Source organism: Dendrobates tinctorius, unplaced genomic scaffold, assembly GCF_039654945.1.
Source record: "Dendrobates tinctorius isolate UK_male_01 unplaced genomic scaffold, ASM3965494v1 ptg000090l, whole genome shotgun sequence".
NCBI classification, from domain to species: Eukaryota; Metazoa; Chordata; class Amphibia; order Anura; family Dendrobatidae; genus Dendrobates; species Dendrobates tinctorius.
Window position 1 is genome coordinate 2,314,922 of NW_027361758.1, and position 16,351 is coordinate 2,331,272.

The 16,351-nt window shown below is 47.2% G+C and overlaps 1 protein-coding gene across 2 annotated transcripts in view; it reads left to right on the top strand.

The window, feature by feature from the left end:
• The window catches only part of TMEM120B (transmembrane protein 120B), a 47,783-nt gene that overhangs the window by 18,169 nt on the left and 13,263 nt on the right, over positions 1 to 16,351 (top strand). Inside the window, exons 7-9 of one of the 2 annotated variants that reach the window (XR_012234210.1) lie at positions 71 to 136; positions 276 to 353; positions 12,202 to 12,294. Coding sequence is in view for 1 of the 2 variants with exons in the window: in XM_073585988.1 (XP_073442089.1) it covers positions 71 to 136; positions 276 to 337; positions 12,202 to 12,294 (221 nt within the window). In the remaining variant the exon portion in view is untranslated. The remainder of the gene's footprint in view (positions 1 to 70; positions 137 to 275; positions 354 to 12,201; positions 12,295 to 16,351) is intronic. The other variant, XM_073585988.1, reaches the window with a different exon arrangement.

Below are 16,351 nucleotides of genomic sequence, written 5' to 3' on the forward strand. Positions count from 1 at the left end.
AAGCATGACTATTCCATTTGCTGACACTTTATCACATTTTTGCGATGTGAATGTTTGCTTTCTTCCACAGGATAAAAGGCTGGTGGGTTTCTCACCATTATGTGTCCACATTTCTGTCTGGGGTAATGCTTACATGGTAAGTCTCTAATACCCACCGTATAAGCAGTAGTGCAGAGCAGCTATATTGAACACTGTTTTGATAAATTGTAATATATTGGTTCCCAAAAATATTTGTAGTCTGTCAAGTTCTAAAGTTTCTGTTTTGTCTTTCATAGGCCAGATGGACTGATGTATCAGATGTTCCGCAATCAGTTTCTTGCATTCTCAATATATCAAAGTAAGAAAGAACATTGGTAATTGTCTGTGTATCTATATGTAAACGTAATACTACATGGGAGATAAGTCACATTCTAATTATAGAATAATTCCACTTTTAAAGAGAATCTGCGCTTGCCTGACATGTCTGTTTTAGAGGGAATGGGGATTTTGACATCAGTCTTTTTACTGATTTTTCTCTGTAACTGAGGCTGGTACATTAGCCTAAGTTACAGAGGTAAATAAGTCTCCTGGCTGCATATCAGAGCTGACAGAATCCTCTACCCACTTGCTCCTGCTCCCTTCCTTACATCCAGCGATCACACGATAGCGGTGTCTGGAAGTTGAAGCTCTGACAGGGTTTCCTTTTACTGCATGTAAATTACTTGTTCAACCTTATGTATACAGCGATTAGGAAGGCCGTGATGGTAATAAACCAATAAACCCAATCCGACCTTCTCAATAGGGAGTCCGGCTGTGTCTGACAGCCCGCTCTTGCAGCTTCTCAGCTGCGTGCAAACGACTTACTCAGCATTGATGTTTTAGAATGTCATTGCAGAATAAAGTGCCAAATGAGTGGATGTTTAAAGTCTATGGGTGGTCTGGAAATGGTTAATATGACAGTTCTATTTTTATTACAACTGCGCATTGCACTATTTCCCTGTTATTCCTTCTGGAGATGCATCTATAAATTGATAAATGTAATCAATCCACATTATGACATCGTCCACAGGGGACAGTAAGAACAATTTGTCAGTTTATACATACGTTTCTAATAAGAAACAGAGTAACAGCACGAGTATTATCATTATTATTATTTATATAGCACCATTGATTCCATGGTGCTGTACATGAGAAGGGGTTACATACAAATTACAGATATCACTTACAGTAAACAAACTAACAATGACAGACTGATACATAGGGGAGAGAGGACCCTGCCCTTTCGGGCTTACATGCTACAGGATGGTGGGGAAGGAGACAGTAGGTTGGTGGGTTGCAGCAGTTCCGGTGTTGGTTGAGGTGATATCACCGGTAGTGGTGAGAGAGGAGGTAGCTGGGTCATTGCAGGCTGTAGGCTTTCTTGAAGAGGTGGGTTTTCAGGTTCTGTAAGAAGGATCCATATGTGGTTGGGTGAGGAGCGAATAAGTGTGGAGGAGAGAAGCAGGTCTTGGGTGGAACTGAGATTATGTGAGGGAAGGTATTGGGAGATTAGATCAGAGACATATGGGGGAGACAGGTTATAGATGGCCTTGTAGGTCAGTATTAGTAATTTGAACTGGATACGCTGAGGGAATGGGAGCCAGTGAAGAGATTTGCAAAGGGGAGAAGCAAAGGAGTAGTGGGGAGAGAGATGAATTAGTCGGGCGGCAGAGTTAAGGATGGACTGGAGAGGTACGAGGGTGTTAGCAGGGAGACCACAGAAAAGGATGTTGCAGTAGTCGAGGTGGGAGAAGATGAGGGCATGCACAAGCATTTTAGTAGATTGAGGGTTGAGGAAAGGACGGATTCTGGAAATATTTTTGAGCTGGAGGAGACAGGAGGTAGAAAGAGCTTGGATGTGCGGTTTGAAGGACAGGGCAGAGTCAAAGGTTACTCAGAGGCAGCGGACTTCCGGTACTGGGGAAAGTGTGATGTCATTAATTGTTATAGCTAGGTCGGGTAAGGAAGATCTGTGAGATGGAGGAAAGATGATGAGTTCAGATTTGTCCACATTGAGCTTGAGGAAGCGAGAGGAGAAGGAGGATATGGCTGATAGACACAATGGGATTCGGGACAGCAGAGAGGTGACGTCTGGGCCAGAGAGGTAGATCTGAGTGTCATCAGCATAAAGGTGGTAGTGGAATCCGTGGGACTTTGAGTTGCCCCAGACCAAGTGTATAGATTGAGAAGAGTAGGGGTCCTAAAACAGAGCCTTGGGGGACTCCAACAGAGAGAGGGTGGGAAGAGAAGGTGGTGTGGGAGTGGGAGACGCTGAATGTGCGGTTGGAAAGGTATGAGGAGATCCAGGATAGGGCAAGGCCTTTGATGCTAAAGGAGGAGAGGATCTGTAGTAGGAGGCAGTGGTCAACTGTGTCGAATGCAGAGGACAGGTCTAGAAGCAGGCGTATAGAGTATTGTCCATTTGACTTGGCTGTAAGTAGGTCGTTAGTAATTTTGGTCAGGGCTGTCTCAGTGGAGTGATGGGGGCGGAAACCCGATTGTAGATTGTCAAAGAGCAAGTTAGATGATGGGTGGGAGGAAAGTTCAGCATGGACAAGCTGTTCCAGGAGTTTGGAAGCGAATGGGAGCAACGATATTGGGCGATAGCTGGACATAGCGGTTGGGTCGAGGGTTGGCTTTTTAAGGATAGGCGTGATTGTGGCATGTTTGAAAGCAGAAGGGAAGGTACCGGACGTTAGTGATAGGTTGAAGAGGTGGGTTAGGGATGGGATAAGTGTGGTGGTGAGGTTAGAGAGGAGATGGGGTCGAGTGCACAGGCTGTGAGGTGCAATTTGGAGAAGAGATGATTAAGCTTCCCTTCAGTGATGTTGGAGAGTGAAGTTATGGGGTTTGGTCATTGGTCTGGTATCCAAAGGGCTTGTGGTGATTGAGTGATTAAGACTTGCCTTGTTTGGTCAATCTTGTTTTTTGAAGTGTGTGGCAAAGTCCTCGGCAGAGATGAGGGAGGTTGGAGGAGGGAGTTAAGTTTTGAATAACTGGGGTTGTAAGATAGGGAAGATACGAGGGTTGTAAAGTAGGCCTGTTTAGCAGAGGTGGGGGCAGATTTGAAATCGAGTGTTGCCTGTTTGAATGTGGTGATGTCATCTTGCGAATTTGTTTTCTTCCAGCGCCCCTCTGCAATCCTGGACACTTGCCGGAGCTTTTTATTGGTGTTATTGTGCCAGGGTTGCCTGTTGGCAACCGCGTCAATAGCTGATGCGAGAGTGGCATTGTAGAAAACAGTGGCACCGTCTGTGTCATGGAGTGAGGATATGGATGCCAGTGGTAGAATAGAGTCAGAGAGCACATGGGTGTCTAGGTGTGCAAGGTTTCTGCGGGGGTGCACGTGTTGCTGGACATGGGTGCCAGGTGAGGAGGACAGGGATGAGAAAGTGAGTAGATGGTGGTCAGAGGGAGAGGGGAGGTGGTGAAGTTAGAAAGAGAGCAGAGACTGGTGAAGACCAGGTCTAATGTGTGGGTGGCTGAGGAGGACCACTGAGTAAGTCCAAAGGATGAAGTAAGGGACCGGAGTTTGGAGGCTGCTGACTGAAGGGTATCAGTGGGGATGTTGAAGTCACCCATGATGAGAGTGAGGGTGTCAGTTGAAAGAAAATGAAGAAGACAGGTAGAGAATTGGTCAATGAAGGCAGTGGTCGGGCCTGGAGGTTGGTATATGACGGCCACTTGGAGGTTGGAGGGAGAGTAGATGCGGACAGAGTGGACTTCAAAAGAGGGGAGGATTAGGGAGGGAAGAGGTGGGATTGGGTTGAAGGTGCAGTTGAAAGAAAGAAGACCCACTTCTCCACCGTGTCTGTTGCCAGGGCGAGGAGCGTGGGTGAAGTGGAGGCTGCCGTAACAGCGCAGCAGGGGAGGCGGTGTCAGAGGGTGTCAGCCATGTTGCTGTGAGGCTGAGGAAGGCAAGATTGTGAGAGAGAGAGAGGTCATGAATCACATGGAGTTTATTGCAGATGGAACGGGCATTCCAAAGTGCTCCCGAGAGAGGGAGCAGGGGGTTGGGTGTCAGTGGCACAGGTTTTAAGTTGGAAAGATTGCGGTAGTTCTTATTAGATAGGGAGCTGTAGGAAGGGGAAGTAATGGGGGGGTATGAGCTGTGGGGGTCCAGGATTGGGAGATATGTCGCTAGCAGTGAGGAGAAGCAGAGAAAGGGAGAGCATATGGGAGAAGGATAGTGGGCAGCTTGTTTTATGTTTCATTCGGACAGATTTGAGGTTGAGGAGCAGTTCAGCAGAGGTCAGGTGGGGAGGAAAGAGGGAAGGGGAGATGATTATTTGGTTAGAGGGTGCTGGGGTTTGGGAATAGCGAAGGAGAGTGAGGACTAAAGGAGTAAACACTGTAAGGGCATGTGTAAATGGGTCGCCCTCTCAGGGCTGTGGGGTACTCTGTACCGGGCCGGTATCAGTGGGATGTGTCACAGCAGCGGTGACCTGGACCGTGGCCCTGGGCGCCCAAGTAATAGGAAGATGTGAATGGTGGAATGTAGTTAGATGAATAGTTTGTGACGCCACCTGTGGTGTTCGGCAAGGGAGGTGTTAAGCCGACGCTGCATGCAGATCCTCCGGGACAGATGGTGTGGTGCAGCAATGATGGTATAGCCCTCCACAGGCAGGGATGTTGTCCCAGGGCAGTGTAGATGTGGAGACACTTAGATCGTGTAGTGTCCGGCGCAGGGGATGTAGCAGTGTCAGGCGGACGGACGCAGGAAGGAATGGAGGACACCAGGGCATGTAGTTCCAAAGCTTTACTCAGTCTATAGTGCCCGCTTCTGTGCCGTGTCCTCCCGGGTCAGGGACTCGGTCAACCTCCCGGCAAGATGGAAAGCTCCCTTCCACACTCCGCCAACTTATGTGTCTTTCCTGAACGTCTCCTCTATAGCGCCTTTAAGTGTGAAGATCACCAGTACCGTGGTACTCCGGAGTTCCTCCTGACAGATGTTCCCATGAACTCTACTTGCACGGCAGACAGCTGTAGCCTGCTTCGGGGACTCTCAACTCCTAAGTCCTGGCTCTCTATCCGTATTGCTGTTGTGCCCTCAAGTCTTAGATGGGAGTAGTGCATTTACAGCCCACTACTCCACCGGTGTCTGCTGCAGAACCATTAGTGTTCATACAACCTCGGGGACTGGCCTTGCGCTTAGAACTTCTAGGCAGGGTTCTTCCTCTAACCCACGTCCTCTGTGTTCCCTTTACTACTACGTTCCGTACATGTCCTTTCCCTTCTATGGAAGCTCAGGCTTCAGGTCAACGTCCTTCTCCTTCTTTCCTTTCCTTTCCGTGCCAGCTGGCTCAGGTCACTGAGGCAGCTGCAGCACTCCTTCCTCCATCCCTTCTTTCAGGGATCCCCACTCCTCCCGAGTGGCTTCCTTCCTCACTGCCCTCCTGTCAGACTCACTGACTGACTGACCTGTAATTCTAAACCATCCCGCTCTTTTATATGTTCTCAACTCCACCCACCTCCCAGCATGTCTAGTGTTCCAAGCAGGGAACCGCCAAAGGTGCTCTGCTTCTCTCTAAGCAAGGAGCTGCACTGTGGTTGTGCTGAACTACTCTATTGTGTGGGGTGCGAGTGTTGGAGCGTGGTCAGGAGCCTCCAACTTACCTGGATGGTGGGGCACCACACCTTAGGAGAAGGTGCAGTACCTCTGTGGTGACTGAGCCTCAGGGGCGCCACATAAACATGGTGAAGAAACAAGATAGGTTAAAAAAAAGCTAAGTCCAAGTAATAAGGAGGGCTTACTCAGCAGACATACCCAAAAGAGACAGGTACATAGTGTGGGGTCCTGACTCCTGCCGAGACTAACTGCCGTTGTAATAACTGCATCTTCAAGATACTTTAGCTGCAGTGATACTTATGCTGCAGGGAGACACGTGCCTGACCCGCACACTTGCCCCCCTAGGCGGCATCTGAATATATAGGACTGAGTAGAGGATCAGGTGAGAGGGATTGTGGGAACTGATTTGGAATAAATTACCAATTGCCTAGCAAACCAGGGGATGTTAGACAATCAAAGGCACAGGGCCTGGCTACATCCATATGCTAGTAACACCTTACACCTGATAACATCTCTACTGGCCCCAACATGGCTATACAGCAGTAAGTATTGAGTTCAGTGCAACAAATGAATTTGGCAAACATTCAGTAGGCACTGTTATATACCATTGAATGAAAGGTTGCACTAGATGACAGCAAACAGGGATTGTAGCAGGAGCAGAGATTGTACCTGTGTGAAGAGAGGAGAGGAGCTTGATGCTAATTATCTGCCGTAGTAATAACTGCATCTTATTCGGTCGTCCATGACAGCACCACCTGAGAGAGGGGATCCGCCCTTCTTAGGAACAGGAAAACCTACAGATACAAAAGGGCGGCACCTCTCCCACGCATCAGTTGGTTTCCTGTTCCTAACAAGGACAGAACTCCCTACAGATCGTCCGTCATGGATAACCGAATCCCAGGCCAGCGGACCGACTCAGGTAGCGGGGGGTTCTCCTACCTCGGTCTCGCTGGGGGCCCTGGATGCGCCACGGTGGGTCCGGGTAGGATTTCCACGGCAGTGGTAAGAGCAGGCGGAGACAGGGTTCGGCGGTCGCCTTCTCCACGGTAAGCGGGTCCCCCTGTGTCTCCTTCCCCCGGGGGTGCGGTCCGTTCGGGCGGGCGCCGCTGGCGGTGTCCCACAAAGGGAGCGGCGGTTCCGAGCCGGCGGCGCAGTTCTAGCCCCTTGCCGCGCGTCCCTGCGGCCTCTGTCGCGCGGGGAAGTGACGTGGCGAAGGGGGCGGGGCCTAGCGCCGGAAGTCGGATGCCGGCGACTTCCGGTTGTGGTGAACGCACGCCGATGCGCGCCCGCCGCCTGAGGGGGCCGGGCACCTGAAGGGGAGGATCGCGGGGAGCGGTCCAATGGGGGGCCCGAACACCGGACAGAGTCCTGCTAATCCGGAGGGGGAGCCTTCTTAAGACAGAAGGCATCACTGCGGAGGTGCTTCTGGAGGCCCAGCGATGGACACAACAGAAGCCCCCATGGACCCACAAGAGGTGCAGCCCGTGGCAAAGCGCCCCAGTGACCAACCTAAGAGGAAGGAGGGACGTTCAAGTGGACGGAGCCACAGCAGTTCCTCTAGGTCAAAGGATCCTCCCGCAGCCCCCCATGATCCGGTACCTGTCCTCATCTGCAAGGGTAAGAGATCTGCGAGAATGTACCCTGATGCAGTGTCCCCTTATGTGTTTGATTCTCAGGGGAAGAAGGCCACAGGGAAGCAGAAGCACAAGGAATGTGCCCTCTGTAGTTGCCCTTTACCAGATGGCCACCCCAAGAGATTGTGTCAGTCTTGCGTGAGACAGACGGTAGGGACGGAGATGAGGGGTAGAACGTGAGTGGAGTATCAGACTCTTACACTCTTTCCTATTTATACAGGTAGCGGAAGAAGCTCCAAGCTTCGCTACAGACCTGAGGCAATTAATCAGGACTGAAATAAAAGCCCTATCAAAAGAAGGTTCTTCTAAAAGAAGACGAGCTAGTGTTTCAGGCTCAGAGTCTTCAGTCGGCCCTAGGAAGGAAGATATCTCCTCAGAGTCCTCGGCCTCCTCTTCTTCCGAAGAGGATTCCAGCCGGTTCTGCTTTCCCTTGGACCAAATGGATAAATTAAAGAAAAACCATAAGGTCAACCATGGGGGGAGAAGAAAAAAAGACAGAACTGTCTGCTCAGGACATTATGTTCGGGGGTCTAGACCCCAGAAAACAAAGGACTTTTCCACTAAACGAAAAAGTCCAGAGCCTGATTGACAGGGAGTGGAAAAAAACGGAAAAAAGGGGTTCTATGCCGCCCGCTTTCAAACGTAGATACCCCTTTGAGGACCCAATAGTAAGTCGATGGGATAAGGCCCCTAAGCTGGATGCAGCGGTAGCTAAAGCCTCAAAAAAGTCATCTATACCCTTCGACGATATGGCCTCCCTTAAAGACCCCCTAGATAAAAAGGCAGATTCCTTTTTAAAGGGCACATGGGAGATGTCAGCAGGCGCCCTAAGGCCAACAATAGCAGCCACGTGCGCAGCCAGATCCATGATGGTCTGGCTGGATCAATTGGACTCTCAGCTAAAGGATGGAACCTCGCGAGCCTCCATCCGTAAGTCTCTACCAATTATCCAGAATGCTGCTGCCTTTCTGGCAGATGCCTCGGCGGACTCAGTAAGAATGGCGGCTAGGTCTGCAAGCTTGTCTAATTCGGCCCGAAGAGCCCTCTGGTTAAAATGCTGGCCGGGAGATATCCAAGCCAGGTCCCGTCTCTGTTCTATCCCCTGTGAGGGTGAATACTTGTTCGGCCCCGTCCTAGACGAACTGTTAGAGAAGGCCGGGGATGAGAAAAAGAAATTTCCGAGTCTGCCGAATACATCCTGGAGACGTCCCTTTTCTAGGAAAGGGTATTCCCGCAGGAGACAGGCCAGAGATCAGAACAGATGGGACAACAAAAAAACCAGAGGTACGGGGGCTTCATGTATGGAGGAGGGGGGGCGCCAAGAAGGTCAATCACGGGATAATAAGAAGCCGCCCCAATGACTAGTGGCTCCGGTAGGAGGAAGATTATCTGCCTTCTACCCGGCCTGGGCCAGAATCTCGAATAGCAGCTGGATACTGGGGGTGATAGCTACAGGACTGCACCTAGAGTTCACCTGCGTTCCCCAAGATTGGTTCAAGGTAACTCCATTCAAATCTTCCCCGCTAGAACAAGCTGCCCTGGAGACCGAGGTCCTCGAGCTGCTGGACAAAAAAGTCCTGACGAGAGTTCCAGAGGAAGAGAGGGGGAAAGGCTTCTATTCCCCCCTGTTCTTGGTCCGTAAACCAGACGACTCATTTAGGGCTATATTTAACCTCAAAGCCCTCAATAAATTCCTGGTTGTACGTCCATTTAAAATGGAAACAATCAACACCGCAATAAAGATGCTGTTTCAAAACTGCTTCATGGTGGTCCTAGATCTGAAAGACGCTTACTATCATATACCCATAGGTCTAGCACACCAATCTTTCCTTAGACTGGCGGTTCAGTTGGATGGGTCAATCCAGCACTTCCAGTACGCGGCCCTACCCTTCGGGGTGGCGGTTGCGCCTCGAGTATTCACCAAAGTGATGGCAGAAGTGATGGCCCATCTGCGCGAGCTAAACATTCTAGTCGTCCCCTATTTAGATGACCTCCTTATAATAGGCAGTTCAGCCGAGCAGTGTTTAGAACAGTTACAGAAAACAACGGCGGCTCTAGAGCGGTTGGGATGGCTACTTAATATCAAAAAATCCCGTTTGCAGCCATTAAAAATTCAACAATTTCTAGGCCTAACCCTAGATTCAAAAAAGCAGGAATGCCGCCTGCCCCCAGAGAAGCTGCTGCACCTGCATGGCCGGGTCCTGAACGCCTCCAACAACCCCTCCATGTCCCTCAGGAAAGCCATGTCCCTGTTGGGTTCCCTCTCATCCTGCATTCCCGCAGTCCAGTGGGCCCAAGTTCATACGAGAACTCTACAGGGCGAAGTTTTATGGTATCAGAGGATTCTTGGGGGTAACTTAGAAGGTCGACTGACATTATCTAGAAACACAATAGAGTCCCTGGAATGGTGGCTAGAAAGAAATAACTTGTCTATAGGGGTCCCTTGGGAGTATAACATTACCCGCGTGGTCACCACGGATGCAAGTCCTTCCGGTTGGGGGGCACATATGGAAGAAATTCTGGTCCAGGGCCTATGGGAACGAGATCAGATACAAATGTCTTCTAATTTGAAAGAATTAACAGCGGTAGTACTCGCAGCTAAAGAGCTCCTTATGTATCTACAGGGCCATCACGTACGAGTTCTATCGGACAATCGAGTGGCCGTGGCCTATATCAACCACCAAGGCGGAACTCGATCCAGAACTCTGATGAAGGTGGCAGGACAGTTGTTCCAGCTAGCAGAGCGTCATTTTTTATCTCTCACGGCTCTTCACATAAGAGGGAAAGAGAACATCGCGGCAGATTTCCTAAGCCGCAATCTGTTAAAACAAGGAGAGTGGGCCTTAAACACCTCCATTTTCGTTCAGATTGTGCAGAGATGGGGTCAGCCAGAGGTGGATCTATTCGCCACCAAGGAGAACTCGAAAACGACACAGTTTTGCACCCTAAACCCCAGGGAGACTCCTCTGGCAGTAGATGCGCTTCTGATAAAATGGGACTTCAGGCTAGCCTACGCCTTTCCTCCCCTATCTCTACTTCCTCTAGTGTTGAGGAAGATCAGGAAAGACAGGGCAAGGGTCATAGTCATCGCCCCGTTCTGGCCCAGAAGAGCATGGTTTTCGAACCTCAGGATCATGTCGGTAGACGATCCTTGGGTTCTCCCGGACATCCCGGACCTTCTGTCCCAGGGCCCGGTCTTCCACCCTCAGGTGGCTGGCCTACATCTCACGGCGTGGAATTTGAGCGGTCACTGCTAGAAAGTAAAGGCTTCTCTCCAGACCTAATTGACACTCTACTAAAAAGTAGGAAAGTAGTGACAACTAAGATTTACGTCAGAATTTGGAAAAGGTTCCTCGAAAGCTCAAATGTAAATACTGGTGATTCCGTCCCCATAGGCCAGATCTTGGAATTTTTACAAAAAGGGCTGGACTTGGGTCTCTCCACCAGTACCCTTAAAGTACAGGTATCCGCCTTAGGGGCCCTCTTTAGCTGCAACATCGCGGCTAATTATTGGGTCAAAAGATTTATCAAAGCAGCGAGTAGATCCAGACCAATAGTAAAGAATAGACTCACGCCATGGGATTTGAACCTAGTCCTCACAGCTATGACAGAAGCGCCATTTGAACCCATCTCGTCGGCCTCTATTAGGAGCTTGTCCCTCAAAATAGCTTTCCTAATAGCCATAACGTCAGCCCGTAGGGTAAGCGACATTCAGGCATTGTCTAGGCGCCCACCTTTTCTTCAGGTAAAGGAGGATAGGGTAATACTTAGACCCGACCCAGCGTATTTACCAAAAGTAGCCTCCAGCTTTCATAGGTTGCAGGAAATAGTCCTTCCATCCTTCCTCCCTAAACCAACTAATGAGAAAGAGGAGAAGCTACACACTTTAGATGTTAGGAGATGCCTCTTGGAGTATCTAGCAGCTACCGATCCCTGGAAGAAAGACAATGCTCTCTTTGTCTCCTACTAAGGCCCTAGGAAAGGTCTTAGGGTGTCCAAAAGTACACTAGCCAGGTGGATTAGAGAAGCAATCTCGTTAGCTTATGCCTCAAAAGGTAGAGTAGCTCCGGAGAAATTGAAGGCGCATTCCACCAGAGCCGTGGCAACCTCGTGGGCCGAGAGGTCGGAAGTCTCCATCGACCAGATTTGTAAGGCGGCCACTTGGTCCTCTCCGAGCACTTTTTATAGTCATTATAGACTAGACTTGGGTGCCTCTGCAGACCTCTCCTTCGGTATCAGGGTTCTGCAGGCTGGGTTCTGCAGGCTGTAGTCCCCCCCTAAAGTAGTGATTACTCTCTGTAATTCTCTCAGGTGGTGCTGTCATGGACGACCGAATAAAGTCTTAGTTACTCACCGGTTAACGGTATTTTTCGGAGTCCATGACGGCACCCATAGATTCCCTTCCCTTAGTTAATTTGGGTGTGCACGTCTTCCCTTTGTACATATCCACGGGTGATAAAGATTTAAGTGTTGATATTGTTGTACATATAATTATGCATTAACCTTGGAGGTCCTCTTTTTATACTCTGTAATCCAACTGATGCGTGGGAGAGGTGCCGCCCTTTTGTATCTGTAGGTTTTCCTGTTCCTAAGAAGGGCGGATCCCCTCTCTCAGGTGGTGCTGTCATGGACTCCGAAAAATACCGTTAACCGGTGAGTAACTAAGACTTTCACGATACTTTTGCTACAGTGATACTTATGCTTCAGGGAGACACGTGCCTGACCCGCACACGTGTCCCCCTAGGCGGCATCTGAGTATAACAGTTATAATAAAAAAAAAATGGCCCAGAATTGTTATTTCACAGAGAATACAAGTATTTAATGAAACAGGCAAGGTTTTTTTTATCAATTGTGTTTTGAGAACACTTGCACTTTTGCCTTGATGGAATTGACTCGATTGATTTATGTTCTTGTCTAATGCGTGACTATTTTCTGGGCATAGGTAGTATAGTAATTTCTTTCTTCTCTGTTTTTTTGCAGGCTGTGTACAATTTCTTCAATATTACTATCAAAGTGGGTGTCTATACAGGTTACGTGCACTAGGAGAGCGAAACCATTTAGACCTTACAGTAGGTAAGTGGATATAAGGGAGGATTGGATAATTGTATGTTCTTACATGTAATATAATTCTGCTTATGATACAGCATATTTTTAATTACTATGGTTAATTCATGAAAACCACGTCTATATCATTAGAAGTTAGCGTGCCAATCAGCTGATCACTGCAGTTTGGCTTCTCGATTTTCAGTGATCAGTTATTGGTATAAATGGATGTGTAATCCACCAGAATGAGAGCCGGACTTAAAGATACTGTGCTCTGGCATGTGGGGTATGAGGGTGTCCAATTCAAGGCACTAATAGGTGACTTGCTTATAAACATCAGGTCCCCTAAAAAAAAATAAAAAAAAAATTCACAAGTAGATCAGTGTCAGATATATAGAACTTTTCAGTAATTTGCTTGTAATTGCTAACCAACATGCTAGACATAAGTTAATGATTGTCTAAAATAATATTTGTGTAAAAGAGCAGTGTAAAGCAACACTCCGGCTTTATTTCTATTGCAGCGTTGGAGTGGTGCTTCTAATCTAAGGTCCCTGACCCTATCTTTATACTCGCCACTCCCGTCTGTCTATTGCAGTTTGTGACCTGCCAGATTGCGCTAGTGTTTCATGGAGCGAGCCAGAGGTCACTCTTCAATACAAGTCTATGAAAGCCGCAAACTGGCTCTCGTAGACTTACAAAAACAAGAAAGAAAAACGATCAAATGGTCCAGTAGGGTATAAAAATGTAAACACTTTATTAGATATTATGAATCAGGGAACCGGTAGAATGGGGAAGAAACAGTGCATACGTGCAACAAAAAATGCTGGGACACAGAGTGCAAGCTGAGGGTCATATAGTACATAAGATATAATTGGCAGATGGCCATCAATTCAAAAACTAATATTCACAATAATATGCTAGTTATGGGAATAAAAGGTATGCACAGTAATTACTAAGGCATTCAGCCTATGAAGAAAACCGCTGAAGCTATATTGTAAAATAAAGTATACCTTACCCAGATGAGAAGTATAGAGGGGTGACGCGTCGACGACATGTTCTCATAGACTTAGATCGAGAACTTATGACGTAACTTCTGCCAGGTCTGAAGTTGCAGTCATAAGATGGTGCTGCGGGACCAGAGCGGAGGCCAGAAAAAGCTGAAGATGCTGGAGGGTGAGTATAAGACCGGGATCAGGGACCTTACATTAGAAGCCTCACTCCAATGCTGGAAAAAAAAAAAAAAAAAAAAAAAACCCGGTGGAGTGGTGATTTAATAGGACAGTAAAAAAAAATACTGGAATCTCACATTCTGCTAAAGCTTCTGTACACTGTGTGCAGAATTATTAGGCAAATGAGTATTTTGATCACATCATCCTTTTTATACATGTTGTCTTACTGCAAGCTGTATAGGCTTGAAAGCCAACTGACCATTATGTAAATCAGGTGATTTGCATCTCTAATGAGGAGGGGTGTGGTCTAATGACATCAACACCCTATATAAGGTGTGCTTAATTATTAGGCAACTTCCTTTCTGTTGGCAAAATGGGTCAGAAGAAAGATTTGATGGACTCTGAAAAGTCAAAAATTGAGAGATATCTTGCAGAGGGATGCAGCAGTCTTGACCTTGACAAACTTTTGAAGCATGATCACTGAACAATCAAGCGTTTCATGGCAAATATCCAACAGGGTCGCAAGAAGCGTGTTGATAAAAAAAGACGCAAAAAAACTGCCCATGAATTGAGGAAAATCAAGCGTGAAGCTGCCAAGATGCCATTTGCCACCAGTTTTGCCATATTTCAGAGCTGCAATGTTACTGAAGTATCAAAAAGCACAAGGTGTGCCATACTCAGGGACAGGGCCAAGGTAAGGAAGGCTGAAAAATGACCGCCTTAGGAACAAGAAACATAAGATAAAACGTCAAGACTGGGCCAAGAAATATCTTAAGACCTGATTTTTCTAAGGTTTTATGGACTGATGAAATGAGAGTAACTCTTGATGGGCCAGATGGATGGGCCCGAGGCTGGATCAGTAAAGGCCAGAGAGCTCCACTCTGACTCAGATGCCAGCAAGGTGGAGGTAGGGTACTGGTATGGGCTGGTATCATCAAAGATGAACTTGTGGGACCTTTTCGGGTTGAGGATGGAGTGAAGCTCAACTCCCAGTTTCTGGAAGACATCTTCAAGCAGTGGTACAGGAAGAGGTCGGTATCGTTCAAGAAAAACATGATTTTCATGCAGGACAATGCTCCATCACATGCATCCAAATACTCCACAGCGTGGCTGGCCAGTAAAGGTCTAAAAGAAGAAAAAGTAATGACATGGCCCCCTTGTTCACCTGATCTGAACCCCATAGAGAACCTGTGGTCCCTTATAAAATATGAGATCTACAGGGAGGGAAAACAGTACACCTCTCGGAACAGTGTCTGGGAGGCTGTGGTGGCTGCTGCACGCAATGTTGATCGTAAACAGATCAAGCAACTGACAGAATCTATGGATGGAAGGCTTTTGAGTGTCATCGTAAATAAAGGTGGCTATATTGGTCACTGATTTTTATGTTTGTTTTTGAATATCAGAAATGTTTATTTATAAATTTTTTGTTATATTGGTTTACCTGGTGAAAATAAACAAGTGAGATGGGTATATATTTGGTTTTTATTAAGTTGCCTAATAATTCTGCACTGTAATAGTTACCTGAAAAAACAGATATCCTCCTATAGCCAAATCTAAAAAAAAACAAAAAAAAAAAACACTCCAACTTCCAAAAATATTAAGCTTTGATATTTGAGTCTTTTGGGTTGATTGAGAACATAGTTGTTGTTCAATAATAAAAAGAATCCTCTCAAGTACAACTTGCCTAATAATTCTGCATGCAGTGTATATATTTCCAAAAAATGCAGATTCTGTGGACATCGCTGCAAATGTGTTTTCATAGACAAGAATGGCAATACTTTTGGCAGACAATCTGGTTGTCAAATGTTCTACAATGAACCAAGAAGAGAACACCGAACATTGGTCAAAATGTGTGGGAAATGGCATAGGAAATAAAACACCTTTATTAGACACTAGGCGGCAATAGCTGACACTACATGCTCCGAAACTCATCTTGGTGTGCGCCATACTTGGACCGGGGACCACCAACTAGGTTACCTCTGCTGCCTAGATACAGTTGTGCTCAAAAGTTTACATACCCCCGCAGAATTTTTGCTTTCTTGGCCTTTTTGCAGAGAATATGAATGATCACACCAAAAGTTTTTTTCTCTACTCATGGTTATTGGTTGGGTGAAGCCATTTATTGTCAAACTACTGTGTTTTCTCTTTTTAAATCATAATGACAACCCAAAACATCCAAATGACCCTGATCAAAAGTTCACACACCCCATTTCTTAATACCGTGCATTGCCCTTTCTAACATCAATGACAGCTTGAAGTCTTTTGTGGTAGTTGTGGAAGAGTTTCTTTATTTTCTCAGATGGTAAATCTGCCCACTCTTCTTGGCAAAAAGCCTCCAGTTCCTGTAAATTCCTGGGCTGTCTAGCATGAACTGCGGGCTTGAGATCTCCCCAGAGTGGCTCAATGATATTGAGGTCAGGACACTGAGATGGCCACTCCAGAACTTCCTTTTTTTTTTTATCTGCTGTAGCCAATGACCGGTCGACTTGACCTTGTGTTTTGGATCGTTATCATGTTGGAATGTCCAAGTACTTCCCACGTGCAGCTTCCGGGCTGATGATTGCAAATTTGCCTCCAGTATTTGCTGATAACGTGCTGCATTCATCTTTCCTTTAACTTTGACCAAATTTCCTGTGCCCCAGAACATCAGCAATCAACCTCCATGTTTTACTGTAGGAATTGTGTTCCTTTCACCATAGGCCTTTTTGACCTCCCTCCACATGTAATATTTATAGTTGTGGCCAAAAAGTTCAATTTTGGCCTCATCACTCCAAATCACCTTGTCTCAGAAGTTTTGAGGCTTGTCTCTGTGCTGTTTTGCGTATAGTAGGCTGGATACATTGTGGCAACTCGACCATGCAGCCCATTTTTCTTCAAGTGCCTCCTTGTGCATCTTGAAACAGCCACACTGCTAGTTT